General features: G+C 38.1%; 1 protein-coding gene across 1 annotated transcript; it reads right to left on the bottom strand.

The window, feature by feature from the left end:
* Positions 1–897: 897 nt before the first annotated feature.
* On the bottom strand, positions 898–11,567 carry LOC149072452 (ileal sodium/bile acid cotransporter-like). The gene is made up of 3 exons (XM_089246430.1): positions 10,736–11,567; positions 7,022–7,193; positions 898–1,891 (listed from the first exon to the last, which is right to left on the bottom strand). The coding sequence occupies exons 1-3, from the start codon at positions 11,273–11,275 to the stop codon at positions 1,233–1,235; spliced, it is 1,371 nt and encodes a 456-aa protein (XP_089102556.1). The 5' UTR covers positions 11,276–11,567; the 3' UTR covers positions 898–1,232.
* Positions 11,568–20,926: the final 9,359 nt, after the last annotated feature.

The raw sequence follows: 20,926 nt of genomic DNA, 5'->3' as shown, positions 1-20,926 counted from the left end.
TACGATTATGCTGTCTTGGGGAGGGTACACTCCCCCTTGTCCTAATTTTTTTGAGTGGGAGCCCTGAATATGTGAAAATATTGAAATAGCTTGTTAAAATAAGGGTCACACTATGGGTGAGGCTTTTCAAATGAGGACAACCATACCAACACACACATAGTTTTAACCGTCTATTTTGCCTGTATTTTTAACTAATTTTTCAAGTTATACTTTGCATGTTCCAAATGAAGTTTGATAAAGATTCACTCACAAAAACTTCCTCCAGCGATTTCTAGATTGTGCCACGACACTATATAAAACTGACTTTAAGTATCTTCAGAGCCAGTGGAGGTACAGCAAAATTTCATTTCCAAGGATGCCACGAACATATTTTGTATGGCAGGGCTTGCGTGTGACAAACCGAAAAAGGATTACGATTTCTGAAAGTGCTTGTTCCCATGCTACAAAATTCTGAGGGTGTTCGAGCACACCTGGCTCTAACACAACTGCTCATGGGGATTCAAAGTGGTCACTATTTAGTCAAATGATGCTTCACATCTTTTTTCTCATAGGTCTCGGTGCCCATAACCTTAGTTTTTAAAAAAGGTCATTTTGAATTTTAAATTTTTTTCAACTGCAAAAACTGCCTAAAATTAATTTGTCGACAGATATGAATAAAAATATGTTAATACCAAATGTTTATAGCATTTCATTTTAGCTAGGTTGATTTTGAATAAATAATATGCTGTTTAATGTGCCCCACAGGGGATGCAAGGACTGAGGAGGTAAGCACCTGCCAGTTATATCCTTTCACTTCATTATCACCCCCACAAAATATCTCAGGACCACAAGGGGGCTATATGATTCCTGGTTGAGACATTGTGTATGTAGCAATGTTTTAAAAAAATTTCAAAACAGTTTGCATCTGAAGCACAAAAGTACTTCTCAAAATAATTTTATTCAAATAAATCTATAAGCACTACACACACATTTAAGTAACTTTTTTAAACAAAGATTTTGTTTTGTAAATAAAGGGTTCAATAATAAGACAACTTGTATTGGAACACCCTTTCCTTTGACACTCAGTATAACACAGTACAATGAATACTATACCAATGTGCTTATTTCTTATCAGAGTACAGTGTGAAACAATGTGCACTGACTTTATAAAAAGTGTAAAATGATAGAATTTTAGATGTATACAATACACTCAAAACAAATCACAGACACTTCATGATAATATATATATGATTTTAATGGTCAAAGATCATTAATTTAGATCCATTTAGAGATTCTGATGTGCTACTAGGAGATGGTAAAGCTCGTCTTTCAGCATCATCAATATATAAAACTTCTGGTTTTCCTTTAACAGACCTTTTATGAATAAATGCATAGAGTTTCTGAAATAAATATATCAAAAGCAAAGGGATGGGTGTCACTATTGATGAAGCAATAGGCACCACCCCTCCTAAATCACTCTCGGGCGGTGTTAATGACACATTTAGTAAAACAAATGCAACACCAGTGTTTTGAACACCAGTCTCTATAGCCACTGCTATTGAATCTTCCATGGACAACTTGAAAAACTTGGATGCTATAGCTCCAAATACAAAACCTAACCACACATTAAAACATGCTGCAATAAAAATTTGCCATGTAAACAACCGGAACATGTAAAAATTTGCATATGTACCAAATATTACAATAACAATTATAAAAACAAGACAAACTCCTGCCAGCATTCTACTGCAAACACGTGCAATATGGGGTTTATATTTCTGAATGAGTAGACCAATTCCAAGAGTTATTACCATTCCACTAAGTGTACCCAGGACATTCTTATATGGAACACTGATTTCCATTTCAGAGAAGAGTACTCTTCCAAGTGTAAACAACCACAAGGGAATCATACCTGTAAAAAAATAAAATAACATTAATGTTAACTCAAATTTTCCTCACTATCTACTTTCTTTTTGCTCCATAAATAAGTATTTATTGAATATTTTCCAGATAATCTCATTATAAAGTCTAAATAAACCAATCACAATTCAATGAAATAATGCCTTAATTATTTTAAAATCATTTAGCTCTTCCAGGTTTTTAGAAATTGTGTTTTTCAAAATAAAAACAATGTACGCCCCTTGAAAATTTCTAAAATGTTTTTATGAACAAATAAGCAGCACAAGTTCTAAAATTTTGTATTTATATTATATACAGTAAAAGAATAGAACCATGTTATACAAGCATCTTGATAAAACAGCAGAATGGGATATGCTTGTTACGCCTTCACAACCTGTTGTTTTGAATTAAGAAAATTCTTTTTTATACTCATTACATCACAGTTGGATAAACTGGAAGAAAACCATCCAATTCAAATGTAATAAAGTGAAATCTGTATAAAATGGAAGGTCAAGAGACTGAAATTTTTCTCACATAGATAGAAGGATAACCTATCTCTGACTATTTTGCATAGTTTGAGATGGCGGTTCTCAAAGTGTGCATCACAGCTCCTAGGGGACATCATTAACCTTTGTCAGGGTGATTGCTACAAGCAGGAGATGTTTATGTGTACCTGTTCAGTGTTTGAAATGCAGTTCTTTGCTAGACTCCTTTGAGTAGCTTTATCAAACTTTTGTTATCCCTTAGACAAGCGGTTCTCAACCGGTGCTCCGCGGCTGCTCGAGGAAAATAAAAACCAGTAAAATTTAAAAAAAAATTTTTTTTTTTTTTTTAAATAGTAAAAATAAATCAGTAACTGAAGAATAACTAAAAAATTGGTCTACGGGCTCCGCCTTAGACTTTTTTACTAAAAAGGGCTCAGTGAGTCAAAAAAGGTTGAGAATCGCTGCCTTACACTAAAGTCTAGTTGGTAAAGTCCAAGTAATTAGTAAATAATAGTCTTTTATTATACAGAATCCGCTGCAACTCCTTGAATGGATTTCCTCAAATTATGCTGAATAACTGCAGATTGCCTGGTGCGAACATTTCAAATTAGCTTGTCAGCCATGCTGCCTGACTGTTGGAAAAATCAACAAAGCGCAACTCTTATACCCTACTTTGGAAGGGCATATTGAGTATCTACTTGTTCTGTACATTTAATTTGGCTTTTGGGATAATGATTCACATACTTATGATTACAATTACAAAAAATTAAGTATTCATCTTGTGAAGGTTCTGCGGGGCTGGAACTAGAAGGGGGCAATTCCTCAGGTGGAAAAATTTAGGGGGTGGCAATTTTAGGTTGAAACAAAGAAAACCATAAAATTTAATTTTAAAGGTGTGGAAGAGGGAAAAATCCTAGTTATGTCCCTGTGCAAGGGGTTTCTCCAACCAAAATTTTGAACTCTTCAGTAAATTCCAGGACTGAAAAACTGACCCTTCACAAAATACAAATTAACAAAACCATAAATTTTGCATTGCAGTTTTATTTCTTTAGTGATAAATTTTGTGGTAAGTAAAATAATCAAGTTAATATCCTTTTCATAAAAATGAGGAAAATTACACAAAAACACCCTACAAAAAAGTCTAGATAGAAAGTTTGACTTTATCACCAAACAAACCACACTAAAAACTATAGAAAAATAAGCCAAAATAAAAGTTACCTAAATTTCCAGCAACATACTCATTAAAACATTGCTTAATAAGGACACGCATCACAAAAAATATTGTAAGTAGCACATCTTTGAATATAAAATTTCGATTGCTGCTGTAATTTCCTGTAATAAAGCTGAAAGCTTCTATTTTTAACATTAATTTTTGGTTGTGTATTCAAATTAAGAATTGCAATTTTTTTTATTTAAGGTTGTTCTCCATTGTCTTTTCAAGCACTTATACAAGTTGAAGATAATTCACAGTGATTGCTGTTAAGCTCCCGTCAACTCATATCCACAAACAAGATAAAGCAAATACGATATTACCATGTGATATTGCTTTCCAAATTAAGAAGTTACTTAGTGTCCCACAATCGACTGACAATTTTCAAAATAGGATAGCAAGAAAATGGTGACAGATATTAAAGTTATTTTTCCAGAATATAAATGTGCAAAGTCAGGAATTTCAGCTACATCACTCATGTTTCAAGGGGTTGAATAGTTATTAAAATAAAATAATTAACTTTTTATAAGGACATTGTGCCCAAAAACCCAATTAGAAAGTTGTTTCCCGGTCTTCCCTGATGCCAACAAAAATATTTCCACGTTTCTAAGTGCAATTTTCACAGAGATCTGAATTAAAAAAAATCACAGAAAAGTTGGGAAAGAAGAGTCTGTTAGTTTTTGCTCTGTTCGTTGCCAACTTTCCTTCGATTTTTGAATTCAAACATCTCAGCGAATATTGCACTTAAAAACATGGATTTTTTTTGGTTGGCATCAGAAAAGACAGGGCAAAACTTTCCTTTTAGAGCAGTGTAGCTGAGGGTATCGCCCAAAGGGATTGGAAGCTTGCTAATATGGTTCCAATATTTAAAAAGGGTAGTAGAGAAGCTGTGTCCAATTATTGTCCAGTGAGTTTGATGAGTTCCCTCTTGAAAGTGTTGGAAATTATTATCATAAGGCAAAATTGGTAAAGTGCATGGCCTCCACAAGGATAGGGCTGACAGGGCTCTGGCCCTGGGGCCCAGGACAATTCTCATCTTTTTTTGCTTTTCAAGCTATAAATTAACTATAGAAGGGCCCATGAAATGTCTGACTGGGGGGAGGGGCTACTAAAGATCCTAGCCTAGGGACCCTGTTCTAGGATGTGGGGGGCCATGGTAAAGTGGATAGATGAGAATAATGTATTGTTATTGTTTTAAATTTTTTACATAAATACAAGATGAAACAAAAAATCAGCCAAGGGGTCTGGAGATCCATACTGGATGATACATTGCAAATTTATAATGAATAATAAGGAACACAGTTATTTATTAGTAAACAACATCAACAAACTAAAACGGATTGTTGGATAATCCGCATGCATTCAGAAAGGGGAAGCCATGTGTGGCCAACCTCCTATGCTTCTATGATTACATGACTAAGGCTTTGGGAAATAACAAAAACAAAGTAGTTTATCCTGATTTCCAGAAAGCATTTGGTAGAACATGGTAAACTCTTGAAGCATTTACATGAGAATGGGATTGCAGGCAACTTGTGTTGAATTGGATAGAATCGTGGTTGAGAGGTAGGTCACAATGGGTTATGGTGAACGGGGAATTTTCTGATTGAACAGGTGTCAAATGTGGAATCCCTCAAGGAAGTGTCCTTGGTCCCATACCTGTTTTTTTTTATCGATGAACTTGATCAGGGTATCAATGGGCTTGTTAGCAAATTCGCAGATGAGGTGAAGCTAATGCTAGTCTGTAATCAAAACGATAGGGAGTTGCTTTAGACCAACCTAAATAGGATTGCAGTGAGGACAAATGAATGCAGCATGTCCTTTTAGCGTCTACAAGTACATAGTTGCTCATTTTGGTTTGAACAACCTATGTTTCACTTAGGAGTTGAATGATATTATTCCGGATGCAAATAAGATCACCGATCTGGTATTCTTATTGATGAGTGGCTTAGGTTTTCTGAACATTGTTCACCGGTGGTCAGGAAATTGATTAGAATGCTCGGTTTCATTCTCAAAGAGGTTTCTTCCCATTCCCCTAAAGTGATCCTTCCACTTTTCCAGGGCTTAGTTCATCTTGCATTGGAGTATGCCGTCAGGTTTTGGAGACCATACCTACAGAGGGACATAGACTTGGTTGAAAGGGAGCAGAGCCACGCGCGCTCTTGATGACACACTGGCTTAAGCTATAAAGAGAGACTTGATTTTTTGAATATGTTTACATTGGAAGAGTGCAGGTGTCAGGGAGATATGATCAAAGTGTGCGAAATTTTCAATAGGATGGACAATGAGTTATTATACACCATCAATCAACTGCTTCGACAAGGGGACATCAATATCAATTGGTAAGGGACTACTCCAGGTTGTGGTGTAGCACAGGAAGGTTTTCACTAATAGGGCTGTGAATAAATGGAATAGAATTTACGACACCTAGAGGTAAGCTAACAAAATTGATACATTTAAAAAGAAATACGATAAACATATTGGGATAAATCGAGCTGTCTGTACTTAGATGAGAAAAGCAGAATTTTTTATGAGCAGTGCAATTATATTTTATCACAATTATTAGCTTTTGTTTTGTTCTTATTGGGTTCCTGTATTTTTGATATATATTTGACATCCATATTTTTTATGGCCATCTTTTTCAGGCACCTTGTTGGGCATTTTGTCTGTTGTGGCCTTTGCATTTGTATTGGAGCAAACATCAGAGGTTTCGATTTTGAACTAAAACAAATTTTTCAACCAGCAGGTGAAAATTTTCCAGTTTTTTCCCCAGGTTGTCAGATGCGAATGGAGCAAAGGGAGACATCTTCAGATGCAAATGAGCCGAGGCAGATACATCTTCAGCTGCAAATAGATATTGGTTCAGCGTGTAGCAGTACGTATGGTATAGTGTGTGTAGGTGCATCAGATTATCCTGTATTTTATGGACTGATAAATTTTCCCAATATTATTCAGCTCTTGGGAGGGGTGATCGTCCCCCTCTGGATCCACGCATGTTTAGAATAGAATTTTAAAATAGAATGACTGAACATCTTGCAACCAATCACGTGGAAAGAAAAACAGAATTCTCTCATTTTATTAGTACCATTTACCATACGTCCTGTTTGACCAAACAGGCTGTATGGTGGCTGTTTTGCAAATGGGATTTTTTTCAGATATTATAATTTTTTTATTGTTATCAGAAACCCTCAGTCCAGATGTGATCACATCAAGTGGTGCTGACTATATATTTTTTAGACTCAATGATCAATAAACACAGGAGTGTTCCGAACTGCCACAAAGCTGGTTTGGAAGAGATCTTGTCATTGGTATAATTCTGAGTGTTTATTCCAAGTTACTTATTCATTCCTTTATGCCATAGGTAACAAGAAATAAGTCAAGTCCAGAACTGTACTAAACATGGAACCCATTCAAGTGATTTAAATAAAATATAAAAAAAAGAAAAACGTACCAAGAGCAAATAAATTACTGATGAATGTCATAGTCAAGCTCAAATTCAGATTTCCTTTCAAAAGGACGGTCCACATGTTGCTTGCACCACCACCGGGACTGCATCCGAAAATAAATAACCCCAGTCGAAGAACCTTATCATCAAATAACAGCAACGCAAGACCAAAAGAAACCTTTGAAATAAAAATTTTAAAAATGTTTAAAAAAAAAATTTTTTTTTACACATATTGGCTTTTTAGTTGATGATTCATATTACCTTCTGATCACAAGCTATTTAATTTCAGCAGAATACTAACAGATAATCTCTTACTGATTTTTTCATCTATACAATCTTTATATAAGCCCACAAAGAATTAATTCTGCATATGTTTAGGATACGGTAACCAGACGTCCCGGTTTTTGACTATTAAATGCACTGTCTCAGAAAATACTTTTGGAATGTCTGTTTATCCCAGTTATTTCTTTGCGTAATCAAATATTTAATGAAATCAATTTTTTTCAATATTTAACAATTTTATTTTGAAATAACTAATAAATAATTTAGAAAACTACCCACATTTTTCATAGTTTCTAATCAAGATCACTGTCTCATCAGCAGAGCCACAAGTTCGGATGGAATGTATCTGGCACATCATTTACAGTACAGAAAGGCCAGCTTGGTACTCAAATTCAGGACCACCTTTACCGGACACTGGGACTGGAGCAAAAAATAATCACAAGAATCTTTGTGGGACAAACCATTTTCATTTATTGGTTACATCATTTCAATTGTTCATAACATTTACATGGTTGCTGTGCAACCAACTAGTTTTAGTATGCAAACTATTTTTCAATAAATGCATTGTATTGCTTATTGTTATGCAACTTCCACATGGTAAAATACATGATTATATTCTTATCATTTACAATGACTTTTCATACGAACAATTATAAAAAACATTCAAAAAATATTTCTATTATATTTGAAATTTGTGATTCAATGGTGAACTAAATCGTAGAAGGCAGGGTTTAAGCTACGGTCGCATTTTTTGCAAAATGCGAAAGAAAATCTTAGAATGTGAAAAAAGTGGTATCCACTTTCACAAAAATGCGTTGAGGAGGTACGGAACGAGTAGACATCCAACCATCAATCATTACATTAACATTGTAGCATTTTGCTAAAGCTTTTCCCCCATTTTTGCTTTTTTGCAAAAGGAATTTTTTATCTAGCTTAAACCCTGCTACAAAGCCAATGCTTTATTGCCAATAGGTAAATTTTAGCCATCGCCTTGCAATTCAACACTAAGGCTGGTCATCCGCTGGAAGCTACCATGAGCAAAAGCAAGTAACATGTATATGCATGACTGCTATAATAGTCTTGCGCACACACGACTTGTTTTTGCTCATGGTAGCTTCTAGTGGACAACCAGTCTAATATCCTGAAAAAGTTAATTAAGATGTCGTTAGACATCAGACTCAGGTCGAGCTAGACCTGATTTCTGCATGGACCCCCCCCCCCTAATTTAGGGCTTAAAATTTAAACAAAATATCTTTGTTGAAAAACCAGACATTCTTTCCAAAGTTGGTCTTCTAATGCTTATTTTTCCCTGCCCAGGGCCCCAAGTCAAAAGTGGATCCTGTGTTCGAGATTACCTCACAGTTGCATCATGAACTACTGAAGAAGAATTGAAACACTAAAATTAAATTTCATGTATTTGTAAAATTAATGAACAATAATTCTTCATACATTTCTGAGAAGAAAAGCTAACTATTCAGTTGCTGTGATTAGTCTAGATTAAAAATTACTAGTATAAATCAAAGTACCAGTATATTTTACCCTAGTAAGTTAATGGCTAAGTAATAGCTCACAAAAATGAAAAAAAAATAATTTTTTTTTGCAATCTCTAAATTCTATATATCATAATTTTAATTCATATTTTAATATGTTATATTACTTTAAATTTATACGATTTTCACAATACTGCACATTGAAACTGATGGCACTTCGCTTAAGTTGTCACTCCGCTTAAGCCGTCATAATTTTTCGATAACGTGAGGTGATGACTTATCGAGGTTTTTTAAATTTTTAAAAATTTGTAATTTTTCTCAAGAATGGTTATTATGTAACAAACAAAATGCAATTAAAACCATTGCATTTTTATGATATTTTCCTTGAGGTCTATGGGGGGAAAGGCATTTTAAGAGAAGTTTCAGTTGTACGATTTCAGCTTTTATACTCGTATAAAACATCGTGACGTTTTTATGTGGTTTCTTGAACATCTTATAAATGCAGTTCCATTTTGTGGTAAATAACCTGTACAGTGGGAAAAATAACCTCAGGCAAGAAGCCTGAGGTTAGAAAGGGAAGCTTTTCCATTTCTCTCTTATGATTGCTATTTGGGATTTGCTATTCAGAAAAGCGATAAGAATCTGACATAATGAAGATCAATAGGCGATCCTAAAAGGAAGAGAGATGGGAGCACAGAATGCAAAGAAACAATTCAAAAGTTCGGCATCTTTGGAGGAAGACCCTCATAAAATCAACATGTAGGTCTTGAGTTTCGGGAATACCAATTCCCATGAAGTTTTCTTGACTCTGCTGTTGTCTGAGGAACTTGTGTGAGTAGGAAGAAAGAAAGGAACCAGCAAGAATATTGTCTGTCTCCTACAGGTAAAATTATCCCACATTTTTTTAGAGTGTACATTCTGGACAAAATCAATATAAAAAATTTCGTCAAGTGAAATAGTAACAAGAAAAATTTTGAAGCTATCAGGATTCCGTCACTTGATTCCGCGCAACCCCAAAAATACTCTCATGGAACCCCAGTTGGAAAGTCCTGCTCTAGGTCACTTGGCCGTCATTTCAACTTTTTCTGCGCTGGGGGTCAAAGAGCATAAACTCAATGCATGTATATACCATTTCTAGGTGTTTTTAAAGCCGCCACCCCTCACTCGGCTTTTAGCCGTTATGCTCGCATACACTCAAGGTTATTTGACTATCATTCACATGCTTGTGCACGCTCTAGGTCACTCTTTTGCTCTCATGAGCATGTGAATTTTTTTTACTCACATACTTGCAAACTTCAGGTCACTACCAGGTATCTTGCTTTCTGGATAGAGATGAATACATGGTTATAAAATTTTACTGCCCTTCTCCCATTACGCATTAATTTTCTTAGTTACTCATTCCTAAAAATTACTGCCGCCGGCCCCCCCCACCCACGGGCTATAGCTCACTAAACAAGCCCCCCTGTAAATACGTCACTGTCAACCACTCCACTAACAGACATTGTTTTGAATTACATCGGTGGGACATGCATTTCACTATCCAGTAAAAGAAACTCCTCGTTAGCAGACAAAATCTTCTGTACCATGGGTGTCTGTTATCAAGATATTCTACCATAAAAAATGTGCAGTTTTGAAATAAATTTGTTAATACCAGTAAGACGACCGCTTTTTGTTAACTCGAATAAAAACTACCAGAGTGCATTCCCTTTTGGTGGAGAAGTGACAAAATTTACATTGTGTACTTTCTATCAAAAATATTCCAGTTTGAATACCCTTTGGCATAATCCGACACAGCTCATCCCAAACATTCAGAAACCGTCAAAAGTGCATTAAAAAAAAAAGTGGAAAAATGTTCCCTTTTGAAAATAAGCTCCTAAAATTTATTATCACATTCTTTAAATGTAACGTGTCAAAAAAAAAATTATGACCATTGCACATAAGTACTCACCAGTGGCATGATAACCATTTGGCAAAATAAACCAACACATGGAGATATTGGTTTTCTCAGAACTCCCTTAACCACTTTCAAATCCAGAGCACAGCCCATGTTTATGTAGTTCAGAGACATTAGAAAAATAACACAGTACGTAAAAGCTCGAGTAATGTCACCTTTCACTTTGAGAATTTTTACTACATAAGGATCCGAAACATTCACATTTCCACCAGCATCTTGAATAACTTTCACTTGAGTAATGCCCAAGAACTTTCCAGAGATAACAAACGAACCATTTAAAGTTTCATTCTCAACATTTATAAAGAATTTTTTATCAACAACATCCGCAATATCGGGTTGCTCGGAAATGACATTATAATAACTTTCATTTAAATCCATAGTGTTATTCAAACTGAAATAAACAGTCCTATTTTCACCTTCTTTCAATTCCAACCATTTTACAGCTGGAGAGTAATTAACGTTGATAACATTAGCGGCTTCAACTAAAAATATAAATACAAGTAACAAGAGAAATAAAGGTATCACTGGGCACATTTTGAACGCTTATTATTCAAATTGGTATATAAATTGGATAAATTTTTAAAAAAATTGTAAGTTATTAAACTCTTCGAAAGTCAATGGACGAAAACGTAAGTGTTTTATAGGTCAGTAATACAATCCCAACATCTCTTTCCATAATAAAAAAAAAGATAAAAAAACGGTTTACTGTCTATTCATAACTGACGTATAATGTGATGGGGTTTCCGCAGAGCCTTTTAACTTCCTCGAAACCTCTTACATAACCTGTATATAGGAACAACTTTTTTCCCCAATAACTTTCAAGATTAAATACTTGTCCTCCTTCGTTTTTAGACGGTAGACGCGGAAATTTTGAGCTTTGTACCTGCGTTTTAGAAACTCTGACAAAACTATGACCTGCTGCTAGAGAAGACGCCTGGTTGCTAACTGGATTATCATAACACCAGCCTTTGATTGCGCAGATATGGGCTCGAATCTCAATTGGAACAAATTTTTTGTTTTAATTGTCTAGAATCAGCTATAAACGTTAATTTTTGGTCTAATAAGCAGTTATTTGTATGAATGACCATAATACAATAGTCACAGAAAGTGACATAAATCGAAAGCTGCTGGAAATGAAGACTGCGAAGTACGAAAGACTACTACTCTACTATTACTAAATCACATATGCATCTCGTCCATATTTCTCTGCGGAACTTCCAACGAATTGATACATGTTGGAATGTGAATGTAGGTGTTGTGAACCTAACGTGAAGTTTGTTTTGTGTAGTGCTTGTTATAGTGCTGCACATCTGCCATCTATTTTTTGAGCTATAAGTGATGTGTAAAGATTGAGGATTTGTACCGTTGTAGGTTTGTTGCTCTCTGTGGCGAGACTTTTTAACGGAGAGAGATCGGGTCTCATTGGCGCCTCAGAGAACCAACTTCAGCCGACCATCACTGTGGTGCCGGTGGGGTTCGAACCATGGTCCTTGCAACAGAATGAAAGACTGGATACCAAGCGGAGATGGATGAAGTTCGAAAAGAAGATTCCCATGCCTCTGCGGAGAATCAAACCACAAATCTCTCGCAGTCCTGGCGAGTGCTCTACCATTAAGTAACAGAGGACAGACATTTTCTTTCCTTAAAGCTGCCCATGCGCAAGCCCATTCAGCGCACATATACGCTCTGAGAAAAATAAATGTCAGTCCTCTATAACTTAATGGTAGAGCAATCGCCCGAAATGCGAGAGGTTGGTGGTTCGATTCCCTTCAGAGGCATGTGAATTTTCTATCAGAACTTCATCTATCTCCTCTTGGTTATCCAGGCTTTCGTACTTCGAACAGCCGAGAGTGATGTCGCACTTCTCTCTACTTGAAGACAGTGTGTCAACTACTACCGGGTACGTGCTTAACTATTTTGCGGCTCGGTACGAAAATAGCTTTGCGACCCTCTAAAACATTGTTCCCCCTCCGCTGTCCATAAATACAGGGTCGCAACTAGATGATTGGTTAGCAGGAGTAAGCACGCAGTTTGGTGCCCCCTTGTAATGTTGAAGGAGAGGTTAAAGCAGGGGAGGGGTGTGTTCAACCTTTAGGAGAGTGCGGGTCACTTCAATGATTTGAAAAATTGTCGCGGACCACTAAATTAAGTGATTTAGAACAGTGCCGCAGGTCACTTGACTGATCCTGAACTGTGCCGCGGGTCACGTAAGGGATTTCTAAATGTGCCGCAGGTCACTCTATCGCCCTAGAGCTGTTGCCAGTGATTTTTAAATGTACCGCAGGGAAGGCGTGCGGGACACTTGAGAGATCTGGAACCTTGCAGCGGGTCATTCAAGTGTTCTGACAGTGTGCCGCGGTCCGCTTGAGTGATCTGAGAATATGTCGCGGGCCAATCAAGTGATGCGGTACTTCACCATTGGTAACTTTAGTAATCTGAAAATGTGTTCAGCTTAGTTCATTTATTACAAAATAAGGTTTGACGTCGTGTGCCTCAGCAGATGACTATGAGGGCCACATTTAGTCCGCAGACTATGGGTTGAGCATGTATGGGTAAAAGGTGTAATTTGCGACCCTCTGGTGGGGCGCCCGGTGAGCCAGACCCACCTGCTCTCCCAGTAGTTGCGTCCCTGCATGAACACCGTGGAGTAGCACGTCAGGTTTACATTGGCACCCAAGGGCGTAGCGAGGGGGGGGGGACTTGGGGGTCTGGTCCCCCCCCCCCCGAAATGTGAGAAAATGACCGAAAAAAGGGAAAAAGATGGCCAAATCCATTGTTCTGTCACTTTGGTCCCCCTCCGAAATGAAAGTGGTCCCCCCCCCGAACGAAATTTCTGGCTACGCCCCTGTTGGCACCTGAGAATGACTCAAACTATTATTTCAGCCGGACAAGCATGCATTTTGCGGCTCCACAAATTTAGCAGCCCGGTGTGGCCATGCCCTTCGCATCTGCCTAAGTCCAGCTCTGACCACTGCGAAAAATCAGACACTGTTGTAGGATGTGCAAGGCAAAGGCGCTGATATGAAGAAAGACCTGAGTGGGGGAAGGGGCTAAAAACCGCTAATCATCCATTACGTACTGTATTGGATTGAAGCGCGTACGTAGGAACAGGGCCCCGCAACTAGATACTTTGTTATGTAGAAAGCAGTGGCGTCGGAGCCCGGGATACTGTGGGTGCTCGAGCACCCACGGTAATTTATGGCATAGGTCTGAGCACCCTGCATTGATTCAGACGTTAAAATTTCCTAAAGATCATTTGATCATTTTTGTCTCACCACGGTCATTTTCTGCACACGGGAGTTAATTAGACCGGGACCTACAATTTATTTCCGAATCTGAACGGCAGCCTTTTTTTTATATTCATCGAGAGGTTGGTGCACTAACCCCTTGATGGGGGACTCTCTGCGGTAGCAATCTTTTTCTGTGATCATATCGCCGTTTCTGTTGTACCCTTATGTCAGGAAATTTTCTGACAAGGACAAACCGGGTATCGTACTCGCGATACCTCTAAACACCCTTTGGCACTTTGGGAGAGTATCTTACCGACCTGGGCTACCACCCCCCCCCCCCCTAAAGATCAAGACAAGAATCCACAAGTTCCAAACACTTCCGACGCCCCTGGTAGAAAGAACACTGGAAAGGTGAATTCGGTGCCGCCTCTAGTTCATCGCCCGGGGCACCAGACCCGTCTCCTACCCAGTATTTGCGACCCTGTGTAGGAGTAAGGGTTCCTTTGCATTACGTATATACAGGGTGATTCACTATCGCGTGTACAAACGTCTGGAAGGAGTAAATGACTCAAAGATGAATCGGAATCGCTTATTAGCAGTGGATCGGAAACGCATTCATCATGCGATAGAAGACGTTGTTGGAGAACCGGTGAAACATTTGGACAACAGTTGGATCGAACGTAGTAGTGCCATTCATTGACTAGCATGGTCACTGGACCTCCTTGAGTTTTATTGCTGGGGTCACTTGGAAATTATGGTGCACGAGACATCTGTGAACACACACACAGTGAGGAGGATCTTGTTACACACATCTCCGTAGAGACGCCCGTTTATTTCAAAACGTCTATGAGCTCACGTGCCGCCGATGTAAGGCTTGTCTTGCAGCTGGTTCGAAACCTCGAACACCCCTCCTGTGACTTCTCTTAATATCGCAATTGTTACATTTTCATGAAGAAAATGATGTTCCTCACTCACGTGTTGCTCTTTCATATCTTGTGTTTTCTGGATGCTATCGCGTAATGAATGCGTTTCCGGCACTGCATTGCTATGTGATTCGTCTTTGAGTCATCTTTTACTCCCAGAAATTCGTACACGAGCTAGCGGATCACCCTGTATACAGTAAAAGTCCGTTGTAATGGGAGTTCACAATCATGGTGAAACTGTTGTTAGAACGGACCTGTCGTTATAAATGAATACAATTTTTTTTCACTGTCAGGTAATTAATTGTACGAAATTCCTACTATATTCGAATTATAATCGTCTTTAGATCATTTTGTTCTAACATTAGTGGGGATGAACAGGATTCCAGTCGTGAACTTGATATTTGGTCTCATAGCAGTTTATATTCTGAGGCTCTAAACGATTTATCGAACTGATCGAACAATTAAAATGCTCAATTACTGTATTACTGATGAAATTCTCGCTAACTTTTCAGTATGATTTGTTCAGAGACTTTCAACTGTAGGTTTCGATTAAATAAGCTCTGACAGTTGCTGTGGTCTCCTAACCACTGGGAGAGACAAAGACATCACATATTCCGTGCATACAGTGGGAAAACCTAATAATAGGAAGAGGGGCGTGGGTGAAAAATGAGACTTTTTTGTTCATCCTTCATTAGAAGTACCTCTGAATAACGTTTGTGAAGAGCATTGTGCGATGTTAAGTGATAATAATAATCCATCCTTTAAGTCCAACTCTTGAAAGAGAAGAGAAAACTGGCCCTTTAAAAGAATTTTTCTGATGTTATAATGAAAGCTTCTTAATTTCCAACTCGATATAAAACAATATTTTTTGTATCTTTAACATTAGCTCTTTGCCAATAACGCGCAAATAACTTTTTATATCGGACTTTTTACTATATATCTCGTTTCGAAACACATCTTGTGATCCCCTTGACAACCTCTCGTGGACTCGTGGGTGTTCTACAGTCTACTTTTTGGAAACCACTGCTGCAAGACCGTAGTGAGGTGAGGGGGGGGGGGGTCCCCTTCCCTCACGAAATGTGAGAGAATGACAGGTGTAAAGTGAAACATCGCTACAACGACACTCGATATAGCGATAAATCCCTCTATAACGATATTTTTAAAAATCTTGTTTGGAATCACCTGTAGTCTGATGTTAAACTCCTCTCGATTCAATGATATCCTTTACTACTTATCGATTACTGATATCCTTAAACTCCTGTATAACGATATGTTTCAAGGAGATTTCGAAACCTTGACAACGATATTTATGTTAACACTAGCTGTGATCCGCGGCTTCGTTCGCGTGGATTTGGTATATAATCTAAAAATTACTCGGCCGCATATAACATATGAACATCTCATGACTCCCCTTGGCGGTGGAATTTTCAGAAATCCCGTCTTAGTGGGTATCTACATTATAAAATATAATACTGACTAAATTTCATATTTATAGCTTCAGCGGTTTCGCCTCGGTGATAATTGTTCCATATAACCTTTGAACCACCTTAAGACCCCCCTCAAAGGTTGAAATTTTAAATCCTCTTTTTAAGGAAAGGGTTCCAATGTGACGTCTTCAAAAAGTTTTGAAAAAATTACCACTGATTTTACTCATTTAAATTTGCACAGAAATAAAAAAAAATCCGCTGGAATTACTATGAGTCACTCGAAAAAAATTGTAAATATTAATATTTTGAACATCAGCGGAGGCCAAGAATGAATTTAAAAATCCCGCAACCCCCATAGAGTAACGTTATTCAAACAACAGATCGTCAAATAGAGTACAAAAAAAAGGAGGAAAAAAAAGGGAGAGTAAAAAGAAATTTTTTTATCGATATCACCAAGAAGCGCGAGAGTTCATGAGTAGCCAACTGTTGTTATTTTCAATAATTTTTTTGTGGCTTTAATAGGTGCACTCTGCCGCTAATTCTTTTTATGCATTTCTAAGTGAAATGAATGTACTTGAATGTTTTCATAATTTTTTCAGGACGAAACCTTGGGGGCCCTTTCCTTGTTAGTTGGGCTTTACGTCATGAAATAAAACTACTGACCGAATTTCATAAATATAGCTTCAGCGGTTTCTGCTTAGCGTAATTTCTCCATGTTACCTTCGAACCTCCTTATGACCTCCTCAGGGGTCGAATTTCAAAGAAAAAACCCTTCTTAGTTCGTTTTAACATCATGAAATATAACTACTGACCAAATTTCATATTTATAACTTCAGCAGGTTCGGCTCGACGATGATGACTCAGTCAGGACATGTTATTTTGTATGCACAAGTGTTTCCTAAAGTGAGCAATATCGCCTCCTGGTGGGTGATCTAATGTTACGGGGGCTGGGGCGATAGAAGCTACGGATATTACATGGATCCTATGGGTTCACTTGAGTTGAGGGCAATGAGAGAAAAAAATTTCTGAAAAAGGGGGCGATGGAACAAAAAGTTTGGGAAACTATGGTATACAAGGTGCATAGGTAACAGGGCGTTATGGCATTTTACTGGTGAGCGGTTGGTCTTAGAGGAGGCATACTTCCAATTAGATAAAGTATAAAAATAACGTGTAGTACTCAAATATGTCATTCATGTTTCAAGGGGATGTAGAGTTATTAAAATAAAAAAATTAACTTTTTATACTGTCCCCGTGTGCCCAAAAACCCAATTTGAAAGTTGTTGTCTTGTCTGCGTTGAGCCCCACAAAGAAAATTACACGTTTTTCTAAGTGCAATATTCACTGAGATATTCGAATTCGAAAAAAGGAGGAAAGTTGGGGAAAAACTGATTTAAAAATATAGGTAAAACGGTTTTCCCGCATTTAATGCTTTTTTCCCAAACTTTCCTCTGATTTTTGGAATTCGGACATCTCAGTGAATACTGCACTTGGAAAAACGTGTAATTTTCTTTGTGGGGCTCAAGACAGACAGGACAAGACAACAACTTTCAAATTTGGTTTTTGGGCACACGGGGACATTATAAAAAGTTAATTTTTTTATTTTAATAACTCTACATCCCCTTGAAACATGAATGACATATTTGAGTACTACACGTTATTTTTATACTTTATCTAATTGGAAGTATGCCTCTAGGACCAAAACGGTTCACTAGTAAAATGCCATACACCCTGTATATACATTTCGTTCGAAATATATTTCAATATATTTTTAAACGCGTCACATATTTTAGTGTTTCCGAGGACGTCTGTACCACCTGATCACCGAATGTGTTGTTTAAATTTTCAATATCACTACTTTTCTTGTAATACACTAAAGTGTATTGCTATAAACCTCTTTACAGGGACAATACATGTAACTGGAGCTTGTTTATCAACTTACATTTTTTTGCGGTGAATGCGCTTAAAGCGCCTTTTATGTTGGTACTAACAGCGTCGATTTAGAAAAGATGTCAACAGAAGATAAATTTCATGCCACGTGATGATAATGTTGCCTCTCGATATAACGATAATCCCTCTACTACGACACTTTTCCTTGGTCTGCAGAATATCATTATATTGAGGTCCCACTGTATTTATCCTCGTAAGATCTGGAGCATCTTGAATATTCTTTTTATCATAAATCATAAAATAATTAGGTCTGTGATGTGATAAAAAATTTACTTAAAATAATATCGAAACGTGCAACCTCCAGGGGAGTATCCGATGTAATTTTGGTGCATCGGCACAACGGGGCCCCCAGTTTCATGGGAGAAGCCCCATAGTATTTTGTTCTATTGCCATCAACGTCAATTGTGGCAGCTCTCTTTCAGAAAACACAGAAAAAATGCCTCTTAAGGTGCGTCTACATGCTCAGTATGCATTGTTCTTGAGTGGTTTGCTGAGATTTTCCATCCATGTTTACGGTTGCCACGGAATACAGTGAAACCTCACAACAACGAAACTTGATACGATAACCCCTCAATAACGATATTTTTTCTTAGTCCGAAGAGCATCGTTATATCGAGGCTTCAATGTGTTTCATTGCGAGCCAAGCAACGCACACTAGATTAATGTCAATTTTGGGACGACCCGCCGACCGTTTGCACATCAAAGGGACTCGCGTTGCGTCTCTTGGATTTTGTGTAGAGAAGGCTGTGTGTCCCTGTGTTGCTGAGTTATGCGTGGGGAGGTGGAAAGAAGAGAAGAAAAAGAAAAGAAAAGCAAAAAGCACGGAAAATAAAAGTCAAAGCGAGTAACCTATGTAGGCAATTTTAGAAAGACCCTGTATGTTCCAAAAAATATTTTCCGTACTGTAGTAGTATGTTCTCTATACCAGTAGTTCTTAACCAGGGACCATTGAATTCCTTGTGGCCCTGGGATATTATGAGAGTGCATGAGACCAAGACGCCTTGATAACCGGGCGGAGCTACGGGGGGGGGGGGGGAGAAGCATTGCCCCAATTCTTCCCCCCTCCCAGCATCAATGACGGAGGCGACTGGGGGCACTGCAAATGTGTATGCATTTTTCAGTAAAAACTCGATGTAACGATACTCTGCGGACGCAAAAAAATATCGTTGTAGCGGGATTATCGTTATATCGAGGTAATATTACCATCATGGGATACGGAATTTATGCTGTTTTTGGCATCTCTTCTAGGTCGGCATTGTTAGTACCATCCAGGGCCGATTCTGGACATTTTTTAGGTGTAAGCGAATAATATTTTGGTGATAAAAAATCGCCTCCCCTTCAGTTGGCGCCTTCTGCGGCCGCGTAGTTCGCAGGAGTCAAGATCCGGCCCTGGTACCACCAGAAAATCCACTTATAAGCATTTATTCTCAACAAAAAAATAGCCAACAACCAATTAGTTAATTAATTAAATTGTTAAATGTTCTTCCCCTGTACACAGAAGTTTACTGCATTGCACTTTTGTGTGCTACTCAAAAAGTAGCTTCACGGTAACTTTAAGGGGCACACTTTCATGGGGCACGTTGCGCAAAACACTGATATTATTAGACGCCCTCAACAGAAAAAAAACTAGTTATAGGAATTTAGAAATATAATAGAAGCGATTTTTTCAGCGAGATATAATGAAATATCGTTGTAGCGTGATTTCAAAATCTCTTCAGAAATATCATTATAGAGGGATTTATCGTAATAAGATATCGTTGTATCGAGAGGAGTTTATCATTAGACTATCGACAATTCCAAACATGATTTGAGAGATTGTCGTTGTAGAGGAATTTATGATTATATCGAGTATCGTTGTAGCGAGATTTCACTGTATATTAACACATTAATGGAAATCTTCACATATCCTCACATGCAGGGCTGCCTTAACGCATGTTCTCACCTGGCACGGCCGGAGGCTTCAAGTGCATTGGGGGCCTCATGATAATGATATGGGCTCCCTGGCTAGGATTTCTATCTCTGTAGTAAATTTATAGTGTAAAAAACCAAGACATAATTGTATTAACCTGGGCTCCCGCCAGGCGCGGGTCTAGGGCGATGTGTTGGGAGGGGTGATTTATTGATTAGGTTCATTGAATCGTTGTATTTTACGGGACAGATGAATTTTTCCCACATTTTTGACTCTCAGGAGGAGTGATTGCCCCCGTCGCCCCTCCCCTGGATCCGGATCCCTGCATGAGAAGAGGGAGGGATCTTCGGCTTCGAGAATAAAGCCTAGTCAGACATTTTCAGCTGCGAATAAAGCCTAGTCAGACATTTTCAGCTGCGAATAAAGCCTAGTCAGACATTTTCAGCTACGAATGGAGTTCAGGAAGACACCATCAGCTGCAGGTAAAGCGTGGCGATATCTCTAGCTACAAATGAAGCGACGGAGGCGGGCATCTTGAGCAGTGAATGGAGTAGAGGCAGACATCTTCAGCCTAGAATGAAGCGGAAGCAGGTATCTTCAGCTGTGAATGAAGCGGAGGCAGACATATCCAGCTGCGAATGCAGCCGAAGCAGACATCTCCGGTCGCGAATAAAGCCGAGACAGATATCTGCAGCTACGAATGGAGCGGAGGCAGACATCTTCAGCTGGAAAGGAGGTGGAGGCAGATA

This window comes from Pholcus phalangioides, unplaced genomic scaffold (genome assembly GCF_987345545.1).
Source record: "Pholcus phalangioides strain wild (caught in Gottingen) unplaced genomic scaffold, Ppha-v1.0 ptg000017l_1, whole genome shotgun sequence".
In the NCBI taxonomy this organism is placed as follows: Eukaryota; Metazoa; Arthropoda; class Arachnida; order Araneae; family Pholcidae; genus Pholcus; species Pholcus phalangioides.
Note: the sequence above shows the minus strand (reverse complement) of the source record. Positions and strands in the feature narration are given on the sequence as shown.

Bases quoted from the DNA above. Each gene is read 5' to 3' on its own strand.
- LOC149072452 (XM_089246430.1), bottom strand. From the start codon at position 11,275: ATGTGCCCAGTGATACCTTTATTTCTCTTGTTACTTGTATTTATATTT. The intron at 7,194-10,735 runs GTGAGTACTTAT...TTTATTTCAAAG, and splicing joins AAATGGTTATCATGCCACTG to GTTTCTTTTGGTCTTGCGTT. The intron at 1,892-7,021 runs GTACGTTTTTCT...ATTTTTTTACAG, and splicing joins CAGTAATTTATTTGCTCTTG to GTATGATTCCCTTGTGGTTG.